We start from the raw sequence: 16369 nt of genomic DNA on the forward strand, positions 1-16369 counted from the left end.
TTGGACCAACACTTTACATGTTTTACATTGCTATTTTGTGCAGTGTATCTAGGCCTGTTTCTTTCCTAACCAAGCACCGACAAGAACAGGTGTAGACCTTACAGTGAAATACTTATTACAAGACCTTAACCAACAATGCAGTTTTAAGAAAAAATACCAAAACAAGGTAAGAAATAAAAGTAAGAAATAATTAAAGAGCAGCAGTAAAATAACAATAGCGAGGCTCTATACAGGGGGTACCGGTACAGAGTCAATGTGCGCGGTCGAGGTAATATGTACATGTAGGTAGAGTAATTAAAGTGACTATATATAGATGCTAAACAGAGTAGCAGCAGTGTAAAAGGGGTGGGGGGACAATGCAAATAGTCTGGGGTAGACATTTGATTAGATGTTCAGGAGTCTGATGGCTTGTTTAGAAGCCTCTTGGACCTAGACTTGGAGCTTGGGTAACGCTTGCCATGCGGTAGCAGAGAGAATAGTCTATGACTTGAGTGGCTCAATTAACTTCTAATCAACTGTGTGTGGGGGGGGGGGGCTCCATTGTTTTCAGTGCTGATTAACCTCTCTGGGCTAGGCGGGACGAATTCGTCCCACCTACGCAACAGCCAGTCTAATCCAGTGGCGCGATTTTCAAATACCTTAAAAATCCTGTTACTTCAATTTCTCAAACATATGACTATTTTACAGCTATTTAAAGACAAGACTCTCGTTAATCTAACCACACTGTCCGATTTCAAAAAGGCTTTACAATGAAAGCAAAACATTAGATTATGTCAGCAGAGTACCAAGCCAGAAATAATCAGACACCCATTTTAAGCTAGCATATAATGTCACAAAAACCCAGAAGACAGCTAAATGCAGCACTAACCTTTGATGATCTTCATCAGATGACAACCCTAGGACATTATGTTATACAATACATGCATGTTTTGTTCAATCAAGTTCATATTTATATCAAAAACCAGCTTTTTACATTAGCATGTGACGTTCAGAACTAGCATACCCCCCGCAAACTTCCGGCGAATTCACTAACAATTTACTAAATTACTCACGATAAACGTTCACGAAAAGCATAACAATTATTTTAAGAATTATAGATACAGAACTCCTCTATGCACTCGATATGTCCGATTTTAAAATAGCTTTTCGGATGAAGCACATTTTGCAATATTCTAAGTACATAGCCCAGCCATCACGGGCTAGCTATTTAGACACCCGGCAAGTTTAGCACTCACCAATATCAGATTTACTATTACAAAAGTTTGATTACCTTTTGTTGTCTTCGTCAGAATGCACTCCCAGGACTGCTACTTCAATAACAAATGTTGGTTTGGTCCAAAATAATCCATCGTTATATCCGAATAGCGGCGTTTTGTTCGTGCGTTCCAGAAACTATCCGAAATGGTAAATCAGGGTCGTGCGCATGGCGCAATTCGTGACAAAAAAAATCTAAATATTCCATTACCGTACTTCGAAGCATGTCAACCGCTGTTTAAAATCCATTTTTATGCCATTTTTCTCGTAAAAAAGCGATAATATTCCGACCGGGAATGTCCATTTAGCTAAACAGAGGAAAGAAAACAAAGCTTTCGGTCGACGCGGGCACGAGCCTGAGTCTCACAGTACTGTAACCAGCCACTACCCAAATGCGCTACTTTGTTTCAGCCAGAGCTTGCAAAGCCACGATTCAGCATTTTGCCGCCTTCTGAGAGCCTATGGCAGACGTAGGAAGTGTCACGGGACAGCTAAGATCCTCACTCTTCAATAAACAGAGACAAGAAGAACGACACCTTGTCAGACAGGCCACTTCCTGCATGAAATCTTCTCAGGTTTTTGCCTGCCATATGAGTTCTGTTATACTCACAGACACCATTCAAACAGTTTTAGAAACTTTAGGGTGTTTTCTATCCAAAGCCAATAATTATATGCATATTCTAGTTACTGGGCAGGAGTAGTAACCAGATTAAATCGGGTACATTTTTTATCCAGCCGTGTCAATACTGCCCCCTAGCCCTAACAGGCATGCTTCCCAGCCAAAACATTTCTAAAGAGTTTGTGGATATATTATGAGAAGATTTTGTGACGTTTTTGTTCATTTTTTACTTTGGCAAGGTTTTTTTCAGCTGTTGGGGTTTTATTTTTTTATTTTTTTTATTTTTTACTGGAGGTAAGCAAAAGTTCGAGCCGAAGTAGGGATGCACGATATATCGGTAAACATATCAGAATCGACCGATATTAGCTAATGTCAACATCGGTATCGGCCCGACATCTAGTTTAACGGCGATGTGAAAAACCCATGTCAAAGCTGACGTGCATACCGATATGATGTAATGACGTCACGTAGAATTTTGCACGAAACGTGCAACACAGCATTCCTAAAAGAACCCACAATGTTTGCTGTGTGGATCGAGCAGTCATTTCAAAGAGTAACACAATTTCAGCGAGACAATTCAAAGGCGAAATCCATTAAATCCAAGATAATGGACTTCCTTGTCAATCAACCGTTGTTTGTCGTGGGTTACGTTGGCTTTCGCCGACTGGTCGAGCATCGGTACACACTACCAAGTGTTCTGTTTTTCAGATGTAGCTCTACCGGAGTTACACAGTAATAGCGCTACTGCTGTGAGCTTCACGACATACATACTATGGAACGCCGTTTGGGTCTTTGCGTGTCAAAGATACAGTGGCACTGTCAAAGCTGAAAAAAAAAGTCTGCAAACACCAGTCATGACCGATGTGTTTACAATACCGCGTTGGTAATAAAACATAATTTGTTCGACCGCAACTTCTGGGCTAGCTAGCTTTAGCTTGGTACCTAGCTAGCACCAATACAACCATCCTGAAAAAGATGACCAGTAGAAACTGCAGTCATTGATTTAGGAATCCTTGTAAGTATTACTTAGGTTGCCACTTGTTGTTAGCCTATTGAAGAAAAAAAATAGCTAGCCAGCTACTTAACCCTGTTGCCCAAAGCTAATGTTATAAGCAGCCTGCTAGCTTCATCTGTCTAGTGAGGCTCGACCGCACCGGGTTATGTGTTGTGAAGCTAGCCGCGATAAGGATTAGGTACAATAGTGGAATTTGCGGTTTGCCTTTAAAATAAAAGTATATCATTGACAGTGATGCATAGGAATATAAATAGTAGAATTATGCAATACTTTTATTTTGAAGGCTAACTGCAAATTCCACTTTTGTGGCTAATCCTTATTGTGGCTAGCTTCACATAGATGGTCCGACCATTAATCAAATAAGAAATATTTTATAAGTTAGGGTTATTTTAGACGATGACACCTAGCTATATAGTTAGCTTACTAACAATATATAGCTATTGAAACAGATTGTCGTTTTGCTATGTTTTTGGGGAAGAACATTGTTTACATCCATGACAAGCACTGTATGTGTGCGAGACAACTTTACCAGCATCATAGCATACGTATCAATGAATCGTCGTGACATATGAAATACCAATGATAGTGTAATCGATGTGTATTAACTATGTACAAAAATGTATGAACGTGTTAAATTATGTGACGTGCAGTCATATTCAGGTCCTGATTGGTCAACAATCTTATTTGACACTTGAAATAGTGTTATTTTATTATTTGTTTTGACACTCCAAGACCCAAACGGCGTCCCGTAGAAATCCTGGTTGAAAATGAAACGACTGAACAAATGAACAACGAAACAACACAGCAAATAAGTGAAAGAAATAGGTTTTAATTATGATTTACTGGTAATGGGGACATATGTAAATGCCAACAAAATAACTTGTTGGTCAGTGTGGTGTGTGTAACCTTTATTTAACTAGGCAAGTCAGTTAAGAACAAATTCTTATTTACAGTGACTGCCTACCCCGGCCAAACCCGGACGACGCTGGGCCAATTGTGCGCCGCCCTATGGGACTCCCAATCACGGCCAGATGTGATACAGCCTGGATTCGAACAAGGGACTGTAGTGATGCCTCTTGCACTGAGATGCAGTGCCTTAGGCTGCTGTGTGTGTGTTAACTATTTAACTGTACTAGAATGCTGAAAAGGCCACAAAAAATTTAAATATTGGCAAGGAAAATATCGGATATCGGTAGCGGCCAAAAATGTCATATCGGTGCATCACTAAGCCGAAGTCTAGCCCCCCCTTCGTTGGTGATTGGTCAACAGTAGAGATTCTTCAATAGTCATTTTTTGTGATTCAACGAGACTACTTTTTTCATTGACTAATACGGCACCAAACATATTAGTTTGATGTGAAATTGCACGACTAAGATCTCCTCAGCAAAAACATACATTTATCACAGCCTTCTTGAGTTAGATTAATTCAGACTATTTTGATGTGTATACTGGCTACAGTGGCTCAAAATGGACAAACAGTACTATGTCCTCATTTTTCACGCTTTTCAAGCGAAGGTCTTTTAAGGGAGCACACTCATTAGGCTTGGCGCCAGACAAACTGAAGCATGCTGACGCCCTTTAAAATCAGTTAATTTTTACCCGCAAATTCCAAATGTCTTATTTAACAAAAATATATATATATATATATAGTACCAGTCAAGTTTGGATACACCTGCTCATTCCAGGGTTTTCCTTTTATTTTTGATATTTTCTACATTGTAGAATTATAGTGAAGACATGAACTATGAAATAACACACATGGAATCATGTAGTAACCAAAAACGTGTTTAAGGAAAGAAATTCCACAAGTTAACTTTTTAACGAAGCACACCTTGTAATGCATTCCAGGTGACTACCTCGTGAAGCTGGTTGAGCGAATGCCAAGACAGTTGCAAAGCTGTCATCAAAGCAAAGGGTGGCTACTTTGAAGAATCTGAAGTAGAAAAAAAAAAATCAAAATAACACTTTCGGTTACCACATGATTTCATAAGTGTTATTAAGTTTTGATATCTTCACTATTATCCTACAATGTAGAAAATAGTGAAAATGAAGAAAAACCCTTGAATGAGTAGGTGTATCCAAACTTTTGACTGGTACTGTACATACACAGACCGTGTCGTTTCAGAAAGTTGCTGGAAATTACGAAGTACTGATGGATTTTGTTCATGTCTTTATGATTAACTTGGGCAAATGTAATAAATGTTCTAAAGTTCAACACATTTTATTGATTTCCTACTTAATGTCAATACTTAAAAAAAAAAAAAATACTTGAATTACGCTTTAATTCCGTGATTGCTTCTGAGTTTTCTGCAATGCAGATTTTGTGGGTAAATATCTGTTTGCTCAAGTTGCCTCCATTGACCCTTTTGGAATTATCACTGGCATATGTTTTACTCGAGGGAAACGCTAGCCAATGATAAAAGTGAAAATTAACAATTTGAATTACATTAGGCATCTTACCAGCTGCCTTTTTGTTAATTTACCACTCACTTCCAGCCTTGTGTTGTGGAAATTGAGAATTTTGTGTTTGGCTTTTGCCTGACATAATGGGACCTATGTCATCCAAAAAGTTTACCAAAAATAGCACCTGGATGATCAAGACTCTTGGAAGAATGTCCTATGGACAGATGATTAAAAAGTGGAACTTTTTGGATGACATGGGTTACATTATGCCTGGTGAAAACCAAACCCTACATTCCACAGTAAGCTCGTACCAACGGTCAAGCATGGTAGTGGTTGTGTGATGCTTTGGCGATGCTTTGCTGCCTCAGTACCTGGACGACTTGCCTTAAAGAGCAGAATTAATGGTTCCTTCTATTATCAGAGAATTCTACAGGAGAATGTCAGGCCATTGGTCTGTCAGCTGAAGCGCCGCTGGGTCATGCAGCGAGACGGTGATCCAAAACACAATCAAATCTACATGAAAATGGCTAAAAAGCAACACATTAAGTATTGAAAGGCCTAGTCAAAGTCCAGACCTAATCTCAATTGAGATGTTGTGGCGGGACTTGAAATGATCAGTTCATGCTTGAAAACCCACAAATTGTCGCTGAGTTAGTAGTTCTGCATGGAATAGTGGGCCAAAATTCCTCTACAGCGATGTAAGAGACTGATCAACAACTAAAGGAAGCGTTTGGTTGGAGTCATTGCAGCTTAAAGTGCCACTGTTTTTCACACAGGGGTAGTGGGTGTTGCAACACATTTGTTTATGAAAAAATGAAAAGTATTTAATTGTTCACTCAGGTTCCCTTTATCTAATACTAGGTTTTGGTTTAAGATCTGATAACATTCAGTATAAAACAATATGCAAAAGTAGAGAATTAGGTAGGAGCCAAATATTTTCACAGCACTGTACATGTAAGTGGGTGTAATGACCCCACCTAAAGCATTTTGCCTCTGTGACCTCTTCAGTCTCTGAGAAACAAGTACTGTTTTTAAGCCACAACCCAGGCCTCAGTCACGGCCCAGTAGGAATTGGCCGCTACCCACCATTTGGGCCACAGCTGCAATAGGACAATGACAAGCCTCTGAATGATGACTCGGGGGTATTAAATCCAACTCCGCCCACTGCTCTGAGCCTCTGGCTCATCATTGCTCTCAGTGCCCATTACGGATGCCACATAATGCCATATTTGAGCGCTTCCACTGGGGTGTGTATCAAGCCACTGGGCAGAACTTGACTCTTTTGCTGATGCACATCATAACCTAGGCATCATGTCAGTTACTAAAACATGTCTAAATTCCCAGTGCTAACTAGCCCGCTCGTAGCACGATGCTAGCAAGCCAACTAGCCTATCAGTCTGTCAGTAACCTATTAACAGGGCTCCGCTCCAGCCTGGCCAGTCAGTATGAGGTTAAACGCTTGTACTATAAATGTCCCCCCCAGCCCTTAGTTAGACCGGCTCGCCGCTCTGTTCCGCACCTGCACAATCCAGGGAGGCCCATTGTGGCCATGCCGGTGACTTCAAAGGCAAAATGGGCATGCTGTCAGTGCTGGCCCCGGTGTTTGTAATTCAGCATGCTCCCCTCCATGGCCCTGGCGCTAGCTCTTTTGTTGTATGTCCTACTCCGCCTATACACATGCTAATTAGTTTCATGTGGATTCAGGTTGGTGGTGGTGGTTGCTCAGAAGAAGGTGGGGTGAGGGGGGTCGGAGGGGAGCAGGGGGAAGACGGACCAGTTTTTCAGGTTCATAAAGTACTGGAATGAGTCACTAGACTAGCTGCTCTCTCCCTTTCTCTCCTCCGGGTGTGTGAGGGTGTTAGACGATGCCAGATCAGCGTGTGGCCTATGATTTCAGTGGCAGTGTTGCGCTAAAAAAGAGATGGGTGACTTTGATAGGGTTGGGCCTCAGTGGCTTGTGTCTGTATACCACATGCAGTCAGAGCCGGCCCTAAGTGAAATTTTGTTTAACGGCGCTGCAGTTCTACACCTTTAGCCATGGGGCAGAGAGAAATTTGTGGTTTACGGCAAATTTCCTTCAATTCTACTCATTTGCCATAGGATGGAGCGAAATCATTGGGATCTCCCCAGTCGTTAATTTGATCATGATTACTACAAGTTTAGATAGATTGGCAAATTAGTCTAGTCATCTAAAAAATGTTGGCTGCCATGGGCTGATTTGACTGACAAGAGAAACTGATCCACAACCAGATTTTGAAATTGCTCCTTGTGTATTCCAACTCTCAGCATTAAGTTGAGACACCGACTGTGTTTCCCCCCCCCCCCCCAAAAAAAATGCATTACATTTTCCCTGTAAATTTACAGCATTATACTGGGGAACCACAGTCGCCAACTTAATACTGTAATTTTGCTTTACAGCAGAGATGCTGTAATGTTTTACAGTACTATTTTCTTACTGTAAAGACATATTAGCACCTTGCTGTAAATGTACAGGGATGCTGTGATGTTTTACAGTAAGGAAAATGGTACAGTAAAGCAAAATTAAAGTATTAAGCTGGCAACTCTGGTGCCAGGATGATGCTGTAACTTTACAATAAAATTCTGCCTGGAATCTGAATGTAAGAAAAACAATACTTTTGTGCAGAAAATACATTTTATTAAAAGTGTTAACAACATAAAGAATGACTGGACAGAATTGACAGTAGGAACATATGTAACCAAATAAGAGAATCATTACAACACTGATGTGGGGCAGCAGGTAGCCTAGTAGTTTGAGCATTGGGCCAGTAACCGAAAGGTTGCTGGATCGAATCCCCGGGCTGACAAGGTAAAAATCTATCGTTCTGCCCCTGAACAAAGCAGTTAACCCACTTTCCCAGTTGGCCGTCATTTGAAATAAGAATTTGTTCTTAACTGACTTGCCTAGTTAAATAAAGGTTAAATAACAAACTATTAGCTGCACATATCACTCTCTGAAGCGCCTTGTGGTGTTGCCGTACCAGGCTGTGATGCAGCCCAATCTATGCTCCAGGGCAACTCTGTTTGGATTAAGGGGGTCTCTCTTTCCCTTCATGACTTACTTTATTTTGCTGATCAACATTTGCAAAGAAGGAACCTTAACGTCTCTTTTATAAAACTGCTGTCTCTTGAAAACCCTTTATCATTAACATAGTCAGTTCGAGACTTGAGCAAATATTATCTTAACTGGGAGATATGTAAGTTGGGGCGACTAGGTGTCACCAAAAACTTTATTCATTCAATCAGCTTTGAAATCAGAAATAGTTTGCGTTATCACCAACAAGGTACTAGAGTAGTGAATTGATGTTAGCTTCAGCTGTAAGCTAGCAAGGAAAGTTAGCCTGCAGAGGTGGAAGCTACCGGTATCTTCTTGCATTCAAATCAAATCACATTTTATTGGTCGCATGCACATATTTAGCAGATGTTATTGCGAGTGTAGTGGAATTCTCACCTTGTTGTTTTCCCCTGCATTGTAAAGTGTTCTAGCCTGTGTTGCAAACGACAATTAAGTTTCAACATTTATGCTGTGTTGCATTATTCAAGTGGGTTAACGTCTGTACAGCATAATTGGTGACGCAGCCCAGACTCCGAGTGAGTGCAGTGGTTCCTCGGGATAGGCTAGAGCTACCAATGAGTAAGTGGAGCAGGCACGGTGTGCTATAGCTAAGGGGACATTGGCTGCGCTGACGGACTTGATCCTCTCGATCAGTAGATTATTATTAATATATATTTTTTAACCTTCTATTTAACTAGGCAAGTTAGTTAACAAATTCTTATTTTCAATGATGGCCTAGGAACAGTGGGTTAACCTCTATGGGCTAGGTGGGACGCTTGCGTCCCACCTACTCAACAGCCAGTGTAATCCCGTGGCGCGATATTCAAATACCTTAGAAATGCTATTACTTCAATTTCTCAAACATATGACTATTTTACACCATTTTAAAGACAAGACTCTCGGTAATCTAACCACACTGTCCGATTTCAAAAAGGCTTTACAACGAAAGCAAAACATTAGATTATGTCAGCAGAGTACCCAGCCAGAAATAATCAGACACACATTTTTCAAGCTAGCATATAATGTCACATAAACCCAAACCACAGCTAAATGCAGCACTAACCTTTGATGATCTTCATCAGATGACAATCCTAGGACATTATGTTTTACAATACATGCATGTTTTGTTCAATCAAGTTCATATTTATATCAAAAACCAGCTTTTTACATTAGCATGTGACTAGCATTCCCACCGAACACTTCCTGTGAATTTACTAAATTACTCACGATAAACGTTCACAAAAAACATAACAATTCTTTTAAGAACTATAGATACAGAACTCCTTTATGCACTCGCTATGTCCGATTTTTAAAATAGCTTTTCGGTGAAAGCACATTTTGCAATATTCTGAGTAGATAGCCCAGCCATCACAGGCTAGCTATTTAGACACCCACAAAGTGTGGCACTCACCAAACTCCGATTTACTATTAGAAAAGTTTGATTACCTTTGGTGTTCTTCGTCAGAATGCACTCCCAGGACTTCTACTTCAATAACAAATGTTGGTTTGGTCCCAAATAATCCATAGTTATATCCAAATAGCGGCGTTTTGTTCGTGCGTTCAAGACATTATCCGAAGGGTAAATAAGGGTGACGCGCCCGACGCGTTTCGTGACAAAGAAATTCTAAATATTCCATTACCGTACTTCGAAGCATGTCAACCGCTGTTTAAAATAAATTTTTATGCCATTTTTCTCGTAAAAAAAGCGATAATATTCCGACCGGGAGTGGTGGTTTTCGTTCAAAGAGAGAGAAAGTAAACATGGTGTCAGCTCGGGCACGCGCGCCCCAGTCTCATTGTTCTCAGATCGACCACTTACAAAATGCGCTAATGTTTTTCAGCCATGGCCTGCAAAGCCACCATTCATCTTTCTGGCGCCTTCTGAGAGCCTATGGGAGCGTTAGAAAATATCACGTCATGCCAGAGATCCCCTGTTTTGGTTAGAGATGATCAAGAAGGCCATGAAATGGTCAGAGAGAGCGCTTCCTGTTTGGAATCTTCTCAGGTTTTGGCCTGCCAAATGAGTTCTGTTATACTCAGACACCATTCAAACAGTTTTAGAAACTTTAGGGTGTTTTCTATCCAAATCAAACAATTATATGCATCTTCTAGTTACTGGGCAGGAGTAGTAACCAGATTAAATCGGGTATGTTTTTTTATCCGGCCGTGCAAACACTGCCCCCTAGCCCCAACAGGTTAACTGCCTTGTTCAGGGGCAAAACGACAGATTTTTACGTTGTCAGCTAGGGGATTCGATCTTGCAACCTTTCGGTTACTAGTCCAACGCTCTAACCACTAGGTTACCTGCCGCCCCGTGACACACACTTTACAGTACCCAAAAAATTCTAGATTTTTGTGTTCTACTATCAAAAGTACCGTAGTTTTGGTATACCGTGCAACACTAGTGATGTTCCAGGACCATTAAGCATATCTTCATGTGTTCACCCAGGTATTTATATCTTAGCTTTATCTCCACTTTATTGATTAAACTTGGCCTCTGGCGACGATCTCAGTCAAGCAGTGTGGTAGTATTCAGCATGTATGTTGATTGTATGATACTAATGTTGTCGTTGTTTGCTCTAGTTGCAGGAGTCGGTGAAGAGGAAGCTGGAGAGCGCTAGCTCCCCTGTTCAAGTCAACGGCTTCAGCGATGGCTACCCCCCGTCCAAGAAGTCCTGCCTGGACAATAACCCATCCAACGGCGGCATCCCCACGAGCTCGCCTCTGGACTCCAAGCACGGCATCGGCGCTGACTCTCTCATATCCAACGGGATCCACCGGCTTGGTGGTGAGCCCGGTGGGGACTCCGCAGGGGAGCAGGAGTTCTTGCTCAAAGAGATGAAGCAGGAGCCCATGGATGACATCTTGCCCTGCATGCTGCCGTCAGGTGGCGGAGCCAGCAACAGCCTCTTCCCTGACCTCAACCTCAACGAGCAGGAGTGGATGGAGCTCATGGAGGAGCTCAACCGCTCTGTGGCCTATGAGGACATCCAGGACATCCTCAACGATGGCTTCGAGGATCGCAAGGACTCCCCTGAGCTGGCTGGACCCACCCCAGGGACAGGTGCACAGTCTGGGGGAGCAACGCAGGGAGGGGGAACCTCACAGGGAGGCCTCCTGCCTCCAGACCTGACCATCATTAAGACTGAGTTCTCCCCGGCCTCCGTTGCTTTCGAGCAAGACTCTGGCACCGGCTCGCCGCATGTTAGGCCCACGTCATCGGGGCCACCCATGCAGCGCTCACCGGCAGCGGCTACCACCACTGCCTCCTCCCCGGCCCTGTCCCAACCCCTCAGCCAGCAGCCTCCCCCATCCAGGCAACTCCCTCCCCAGAACCACCACCTCCCCCCGGGGCCCGTCCCCAAAGACCTGTCCCCTGCCCAGCAGCTCCAACAGTTAGCCGCACATCAACAGAGAGCCCAGCAGATGCAATCCCAGCTTCAACAGCAGCAACACGCTCAGAAACCGCAGCAAAACCAAAAACAACAGCAACAACCGCAGCAAGCACCCAAATTCCACCCAACTGGATCCCACCCTCCTTCTTGGCCCCCCAAGTCGGCCCCGTCTCACAGCCCCCTAGGGGGCTCCTACGGCCTGGAGAAGCCCACTAGCCCCTCCCTGTACCCCCAGGACTTCCCCAACAAGCCCCAGCTGATGATACCCGTACAGCCCAACAAGGGCTCACCCAAAGCTGCAGCCGGCGGGTACCTGCAGCCCGGGGGCCCCCACCCCAACATGCTGGGCCACCCTGCCGCAGGACCAGGGGCCCTGCTCAGCCACCCTGCAGCAGCAGGCCCTGGGGGCCCGGGCTCTGCCATGCTCAACTACAGCAACACCATGCCCCTGTCCCACTATGACGTGGCGACCCAGGGGCCACCACGGGGCCCGGCTAGGGTCCAGGGCCAGAACAAGGCGGTGATGCTATCGCTTATCAGGCAGCAGCAGCAGCAGATGAAACAGAAGCAAGGCCTGCCCTTCAGACCACACCTACCCCACGGCCAGGTAAGGCTGCAGCTCGTCCTCTACAACGCACCATGGCCATTATCACAAGAGTTCTCATTTTTTAAACATTTCTGTTTGACTAGCTTTGATACCATGGTGTTGGCTTAAAATGTTTTCTATAGCAGAGTCAAAAGCTTAGTGATAAGAGTCAAGGATCCAAATAATGGTTTTTCATTAAAAAAGAATCTTCAATCCTATTTTTGGGAAGTTTTAGGCTTTCTCATAATGTTCAGGCTTTGCCATGGGGGTACAAAAATACCAATCCAATATTTTCTTTATCAGAGGGTATGATTCTAACAGCTCGATTAGGCTCCTTTGCCTGTAAATGTTGACAAAAAGGCCATTATTTTACCGCACATCTTTCATTGAGCATGATATTATCCTGAAAAGGATCAGTATACTTCTTTAGAGGTTCCTACACAAGTACAGATAACTTGATTTTTTTTTAAAAATATTTAAACATGCAAAATAATTAAATGTATTGTACACCATGCCCTCAGATTGCTTTGCTTCCTTAAAGAAGGTCACTCCCCAATTGATACATCATAACTTCTGCACCTCATTGGATTGTTTACAGACATGTCATCACATATTGTCATGTGTAGAAAATAAAACATTAACATTCAAGTCTTTGGCAACAGCTCTGGTGGACATTCTTGCAGTGAGCATGCCAATTGCACGCTCCCTCAACTTGAGACATCTGTGGAGTTGTTGTGTGACACAACGCTTGGAGTCCCATGCAGGAAAAGCTAGATTTCAAGAGCTTTTTGGACATTTTTTGTTGTTGCATTTCTTATACCAATAGACTTTTTTGCTGAATGGTAAATATAGCAGCCAATAGAACTCACGGGTAGTTTGAAAGAAGAGTGAACGCATGATGGAGGTAGGCAGTTATTTATTCAGACCAATAACCATTCAATCTTAGTGAAGAGAAGTGAAAGCTTTCTGCGTCTAATTCTAGTCCTATATTATTCAACTGTCATTAGAATGATGAGGACAACAACTTAATTTAATTGAAGGCGATGAAGGGATGGAACAACAGAGGGAGATCAAGATAAGCTAATAATGGAAAATATTATGAAAGGTATATATGCGCCCGCCTACTAATTATACAAATAGGCCCCATTTTCAGAATTAAAATCACATTTGCTAGCCTATACTTGTAACTTTGTAGGCTGCATGTGCTTCACCAGAACCATATGTCCTCTTCTGATTTATCATGGTTTGAACAATGTGCATAATTCCAGTCCGTATAATACAGTACAGTAATACAGTTCACACAAAAAAAGATTTAGCCTACTGGAGCTAGTTCAATTTATTTATGTTTTTCTGTTGTGTGTAATGTGCAGTACCATATATCATATGTATTGGATAATGGCACAATCATTTGGGCTTGGGCTCATTAAATGTCGTTAATGTAGGGCTCATCAAATATATTTAATATGTGGTTCATCAGGCTCCGGTAGCATCAGATTTAAATTTGTATACAGCTCTAATCAAATCTAGACATGTATGTTCTTTTGAATGACACTTCCGGATTTGGCTGGAAATACCGGGTTACCCGGGAGAAGTGATTTATTCTCTGGTTGGAACAGGGGGATAATATTCAACTCTACTTGAGGGCAACGATGTGCAGTAGAGGGTTAGGCTATATTGGCATTCTGAATAACCGTTAAGCTAGATGTCAACAAGTGTATACGAAGGACTTGGACTTACTTGACTTGGTTATGGTCATCGCCCAAGCCTAACATTAATTTCACACTGTGTGACTGGGAGAGTAGGAGCCATCCACATTCCCAACAAGGGAAAGGCTTAACGCATGTTTTATACTGACATCAGCAAATAGCATTACAACTGAGACATAAAGAACCTTCCAAGGCCGTGTTGTGTTCACACACTCCCCCAGTGCTGCAATGCTGGTGTATGACGGAGTCTCATGTCGAAGCAAAACAATGGTAAACAATAAGGGCTTGTTAAAAATGAGCAATGGAGTTGTCTGGCTTGCCCTTACAGTTTAAAAGAACGGCTCCAAAGAAAGACCTCGTGATTTCAACGTTTTCGCTTACGTAAAGAACCGCAGACCAATGGATAGCATTACATTTGGTAACTTATGATCAACACATACACATAATCTGATTGTACTGTACATTTCTTGCATTCATTGCATTTTAAATGACTTACTGAAGTTGTAGGCCTCCTCGGCTAATTGTTTTTGACAACCTCGTGGATTAAGCGTACTGCATGTAGGCCTAGTTGATGGTGATTCTAGGGCCTAGAAGGGTTTTTATGTTAGTCAACAAACACAACTCCACACACTGTCCTTAGTTTTTGTTCTTACAAGTCTGGCACGGGCCCCATGGTTCGAAAGAACTGTGTGTGTGTCTGGGTCAAGCAGCTGGTTGCTAAGGCGCTGGCGTGCAGGCTCCCACGGGGGCTTGGGTTGTGGTGGGGGGGACCGGGGAGGGGACAGCCATGACAAAGCAGCCTTTCATACATCCCTCCCTCCTTCCTCACTCATGTGCTCACTAGTGTATTTTAGGAGCAGCCCCCACCTTCCTCTCAGTACTCTCTCTCTATTTAAATATAGCTGCTGCTAACCCACTTGTATTTTTTCCTCTCTCGCGAGAGGGGACTGCGTTCCTCTCCCTCTCAAATCAAATGTATTTATATAGCCCTTCTTACATCAGCTGATATCTCAAAGTGCTGTACAGAAACCCAGCCTAAAACCCCAAACAGCAAGCAATGCAGGTGTAGAAGCACGGTGGCTAGGAAAAACTTCCTAGAAAGGCCAAAACATAGGAAGAAACCTAGAGAGGAACCAGGCTATGAAGGGTGGCCTCTTCTGGCTGTGCCGGGTGGAGATTATAACAGAACATGGCCAAGATGTTCAAATGACATGCATGGTCAAATAATAATAGTCACAGTAGTTGTCGAGGGTGCAACAACTCAGCACCTCAGGAGTAAATGTCAGTTGGCTTTTCATAGCCGATCATTGAGAGTATCTCTACCGCTCCTGCTGTCACTAGAGAGTTGAAAACAGCAGGTCTGGGACAGGTATCACGTCTGGTGAACAGGTCAGGGTTCCATAGCCGCAGGCAGAACAGTTGAAACTGGAGCAGCAGCACGGCCAGGTGGACTGGGGACAGCAAGGAGTCATCAAGCCAGGTAGTCCTGAGGCATGGTCCTAGGGCTCAGGTCCTCTGAGCGAGAGAGAATAAGAGAGAGCAGCCTATGTGGAGTGGTCACAGTCAGTGAGAACAACAGACCAGCTCTGTGTCTGCTATGGTGAGAGAGTCCTGGGGGCTTGGTTATCAAAGCCGAGGCTCTATCACTGGATTGTGGACATGATTACGATAGCATACCGCTGGCTGGCAGGCCAGTGCTGGCTCATTCAACACAAGGTGTGGCTGCGTCCTGCGCTCTACTGAGAGGAGTGCCCCTCGCTGATATCTGTGCTGCGGCCAGCTGGGCTTCCTCTTGCACCTTTGCTAGTTAAATGTGCCACCTCCCTCTGCTGTTGGTTCAGCGGTCCTGGGCATTGCCTCCCCTTCTGGGGACTGTGCCAGGACCCCCCTTCCACATTGACGGCCCCTGCGACTCGGTGCCGCGCTGGGACTTTGCCGCTGGCTGGCCAGGTCCCTCTAGCACCAACTAAATGTGTTAGGGGTATACCAATATGTTGGAGTGATCCAATATAGTGAAATATAAGGAAGGTTACGTATGTAACCACGGTTATGTGAGCTATATGGATCACTCCCATGGATTGAGGCGCCATAGAGGGTTGCCAAACAACCAACCCATCTATATGGATGCAATCAATTAGATTAATTTCTCAGATCAAATTATATCTCAACAAAATAATGTTTCAGGAATGCTAATCTTATGTTTCTAACAAACTGTTTCAGAACAGTCAGACGGTGGGTGTCAATCCTCTTGTGCTTTTTGAGTTGGAACAACCCACTGAAAATATGGAATTGTGGTACTAACAGCTGGTCAAGTGAAA

At 43.2% G+C, this 16369-nt stretch overlaps 1 protein-coding gene across 4 annotated transcripts in view; it reads left to right on the plus strand.

Annotated features, from left to right (window-relative positions):
- The window catches only part of maml1 (mastermind-like transcriptional coactivator 1), a 31348-nt gene that overhangs the window by 10200 nt on the left and 4779 nt on the right, over positions 1–16369 (plus strand). For 3 of the 4 annotated variants that reach the window (XR_001330131.3, XM_014211983.3, XM_014211982.3), the window contains exon 2: positions 10948–12366. Coding sequence is in view for 3 of the 4 variants with exons in the window: in XM_014211983.3 (XP_014067458.3) it covers positions 10948–12366 (1419 nt within the window). In the remaining variant the exon portion in view is untranslated. The remainder of the gene's footprint in view (positions 1–10947; positions 12367–16369) is intronic. The other variant, XM_014211984.3, reaches the window with a different exon arrangement.

This window comes from Salmo salar, chromosome 09 (assembly GCF_965601325.2).
Source record: "Salmo salar chromosome 09, fSalSal1, whole genome shotgun sequence".
In the NCBI taxonomy this organism is placed as follows: Eukaryota; Metazoa; Chordata; class Actinopteri; order Salmoniformes; family Salmonidae; genus Salmo; species Salmo salar.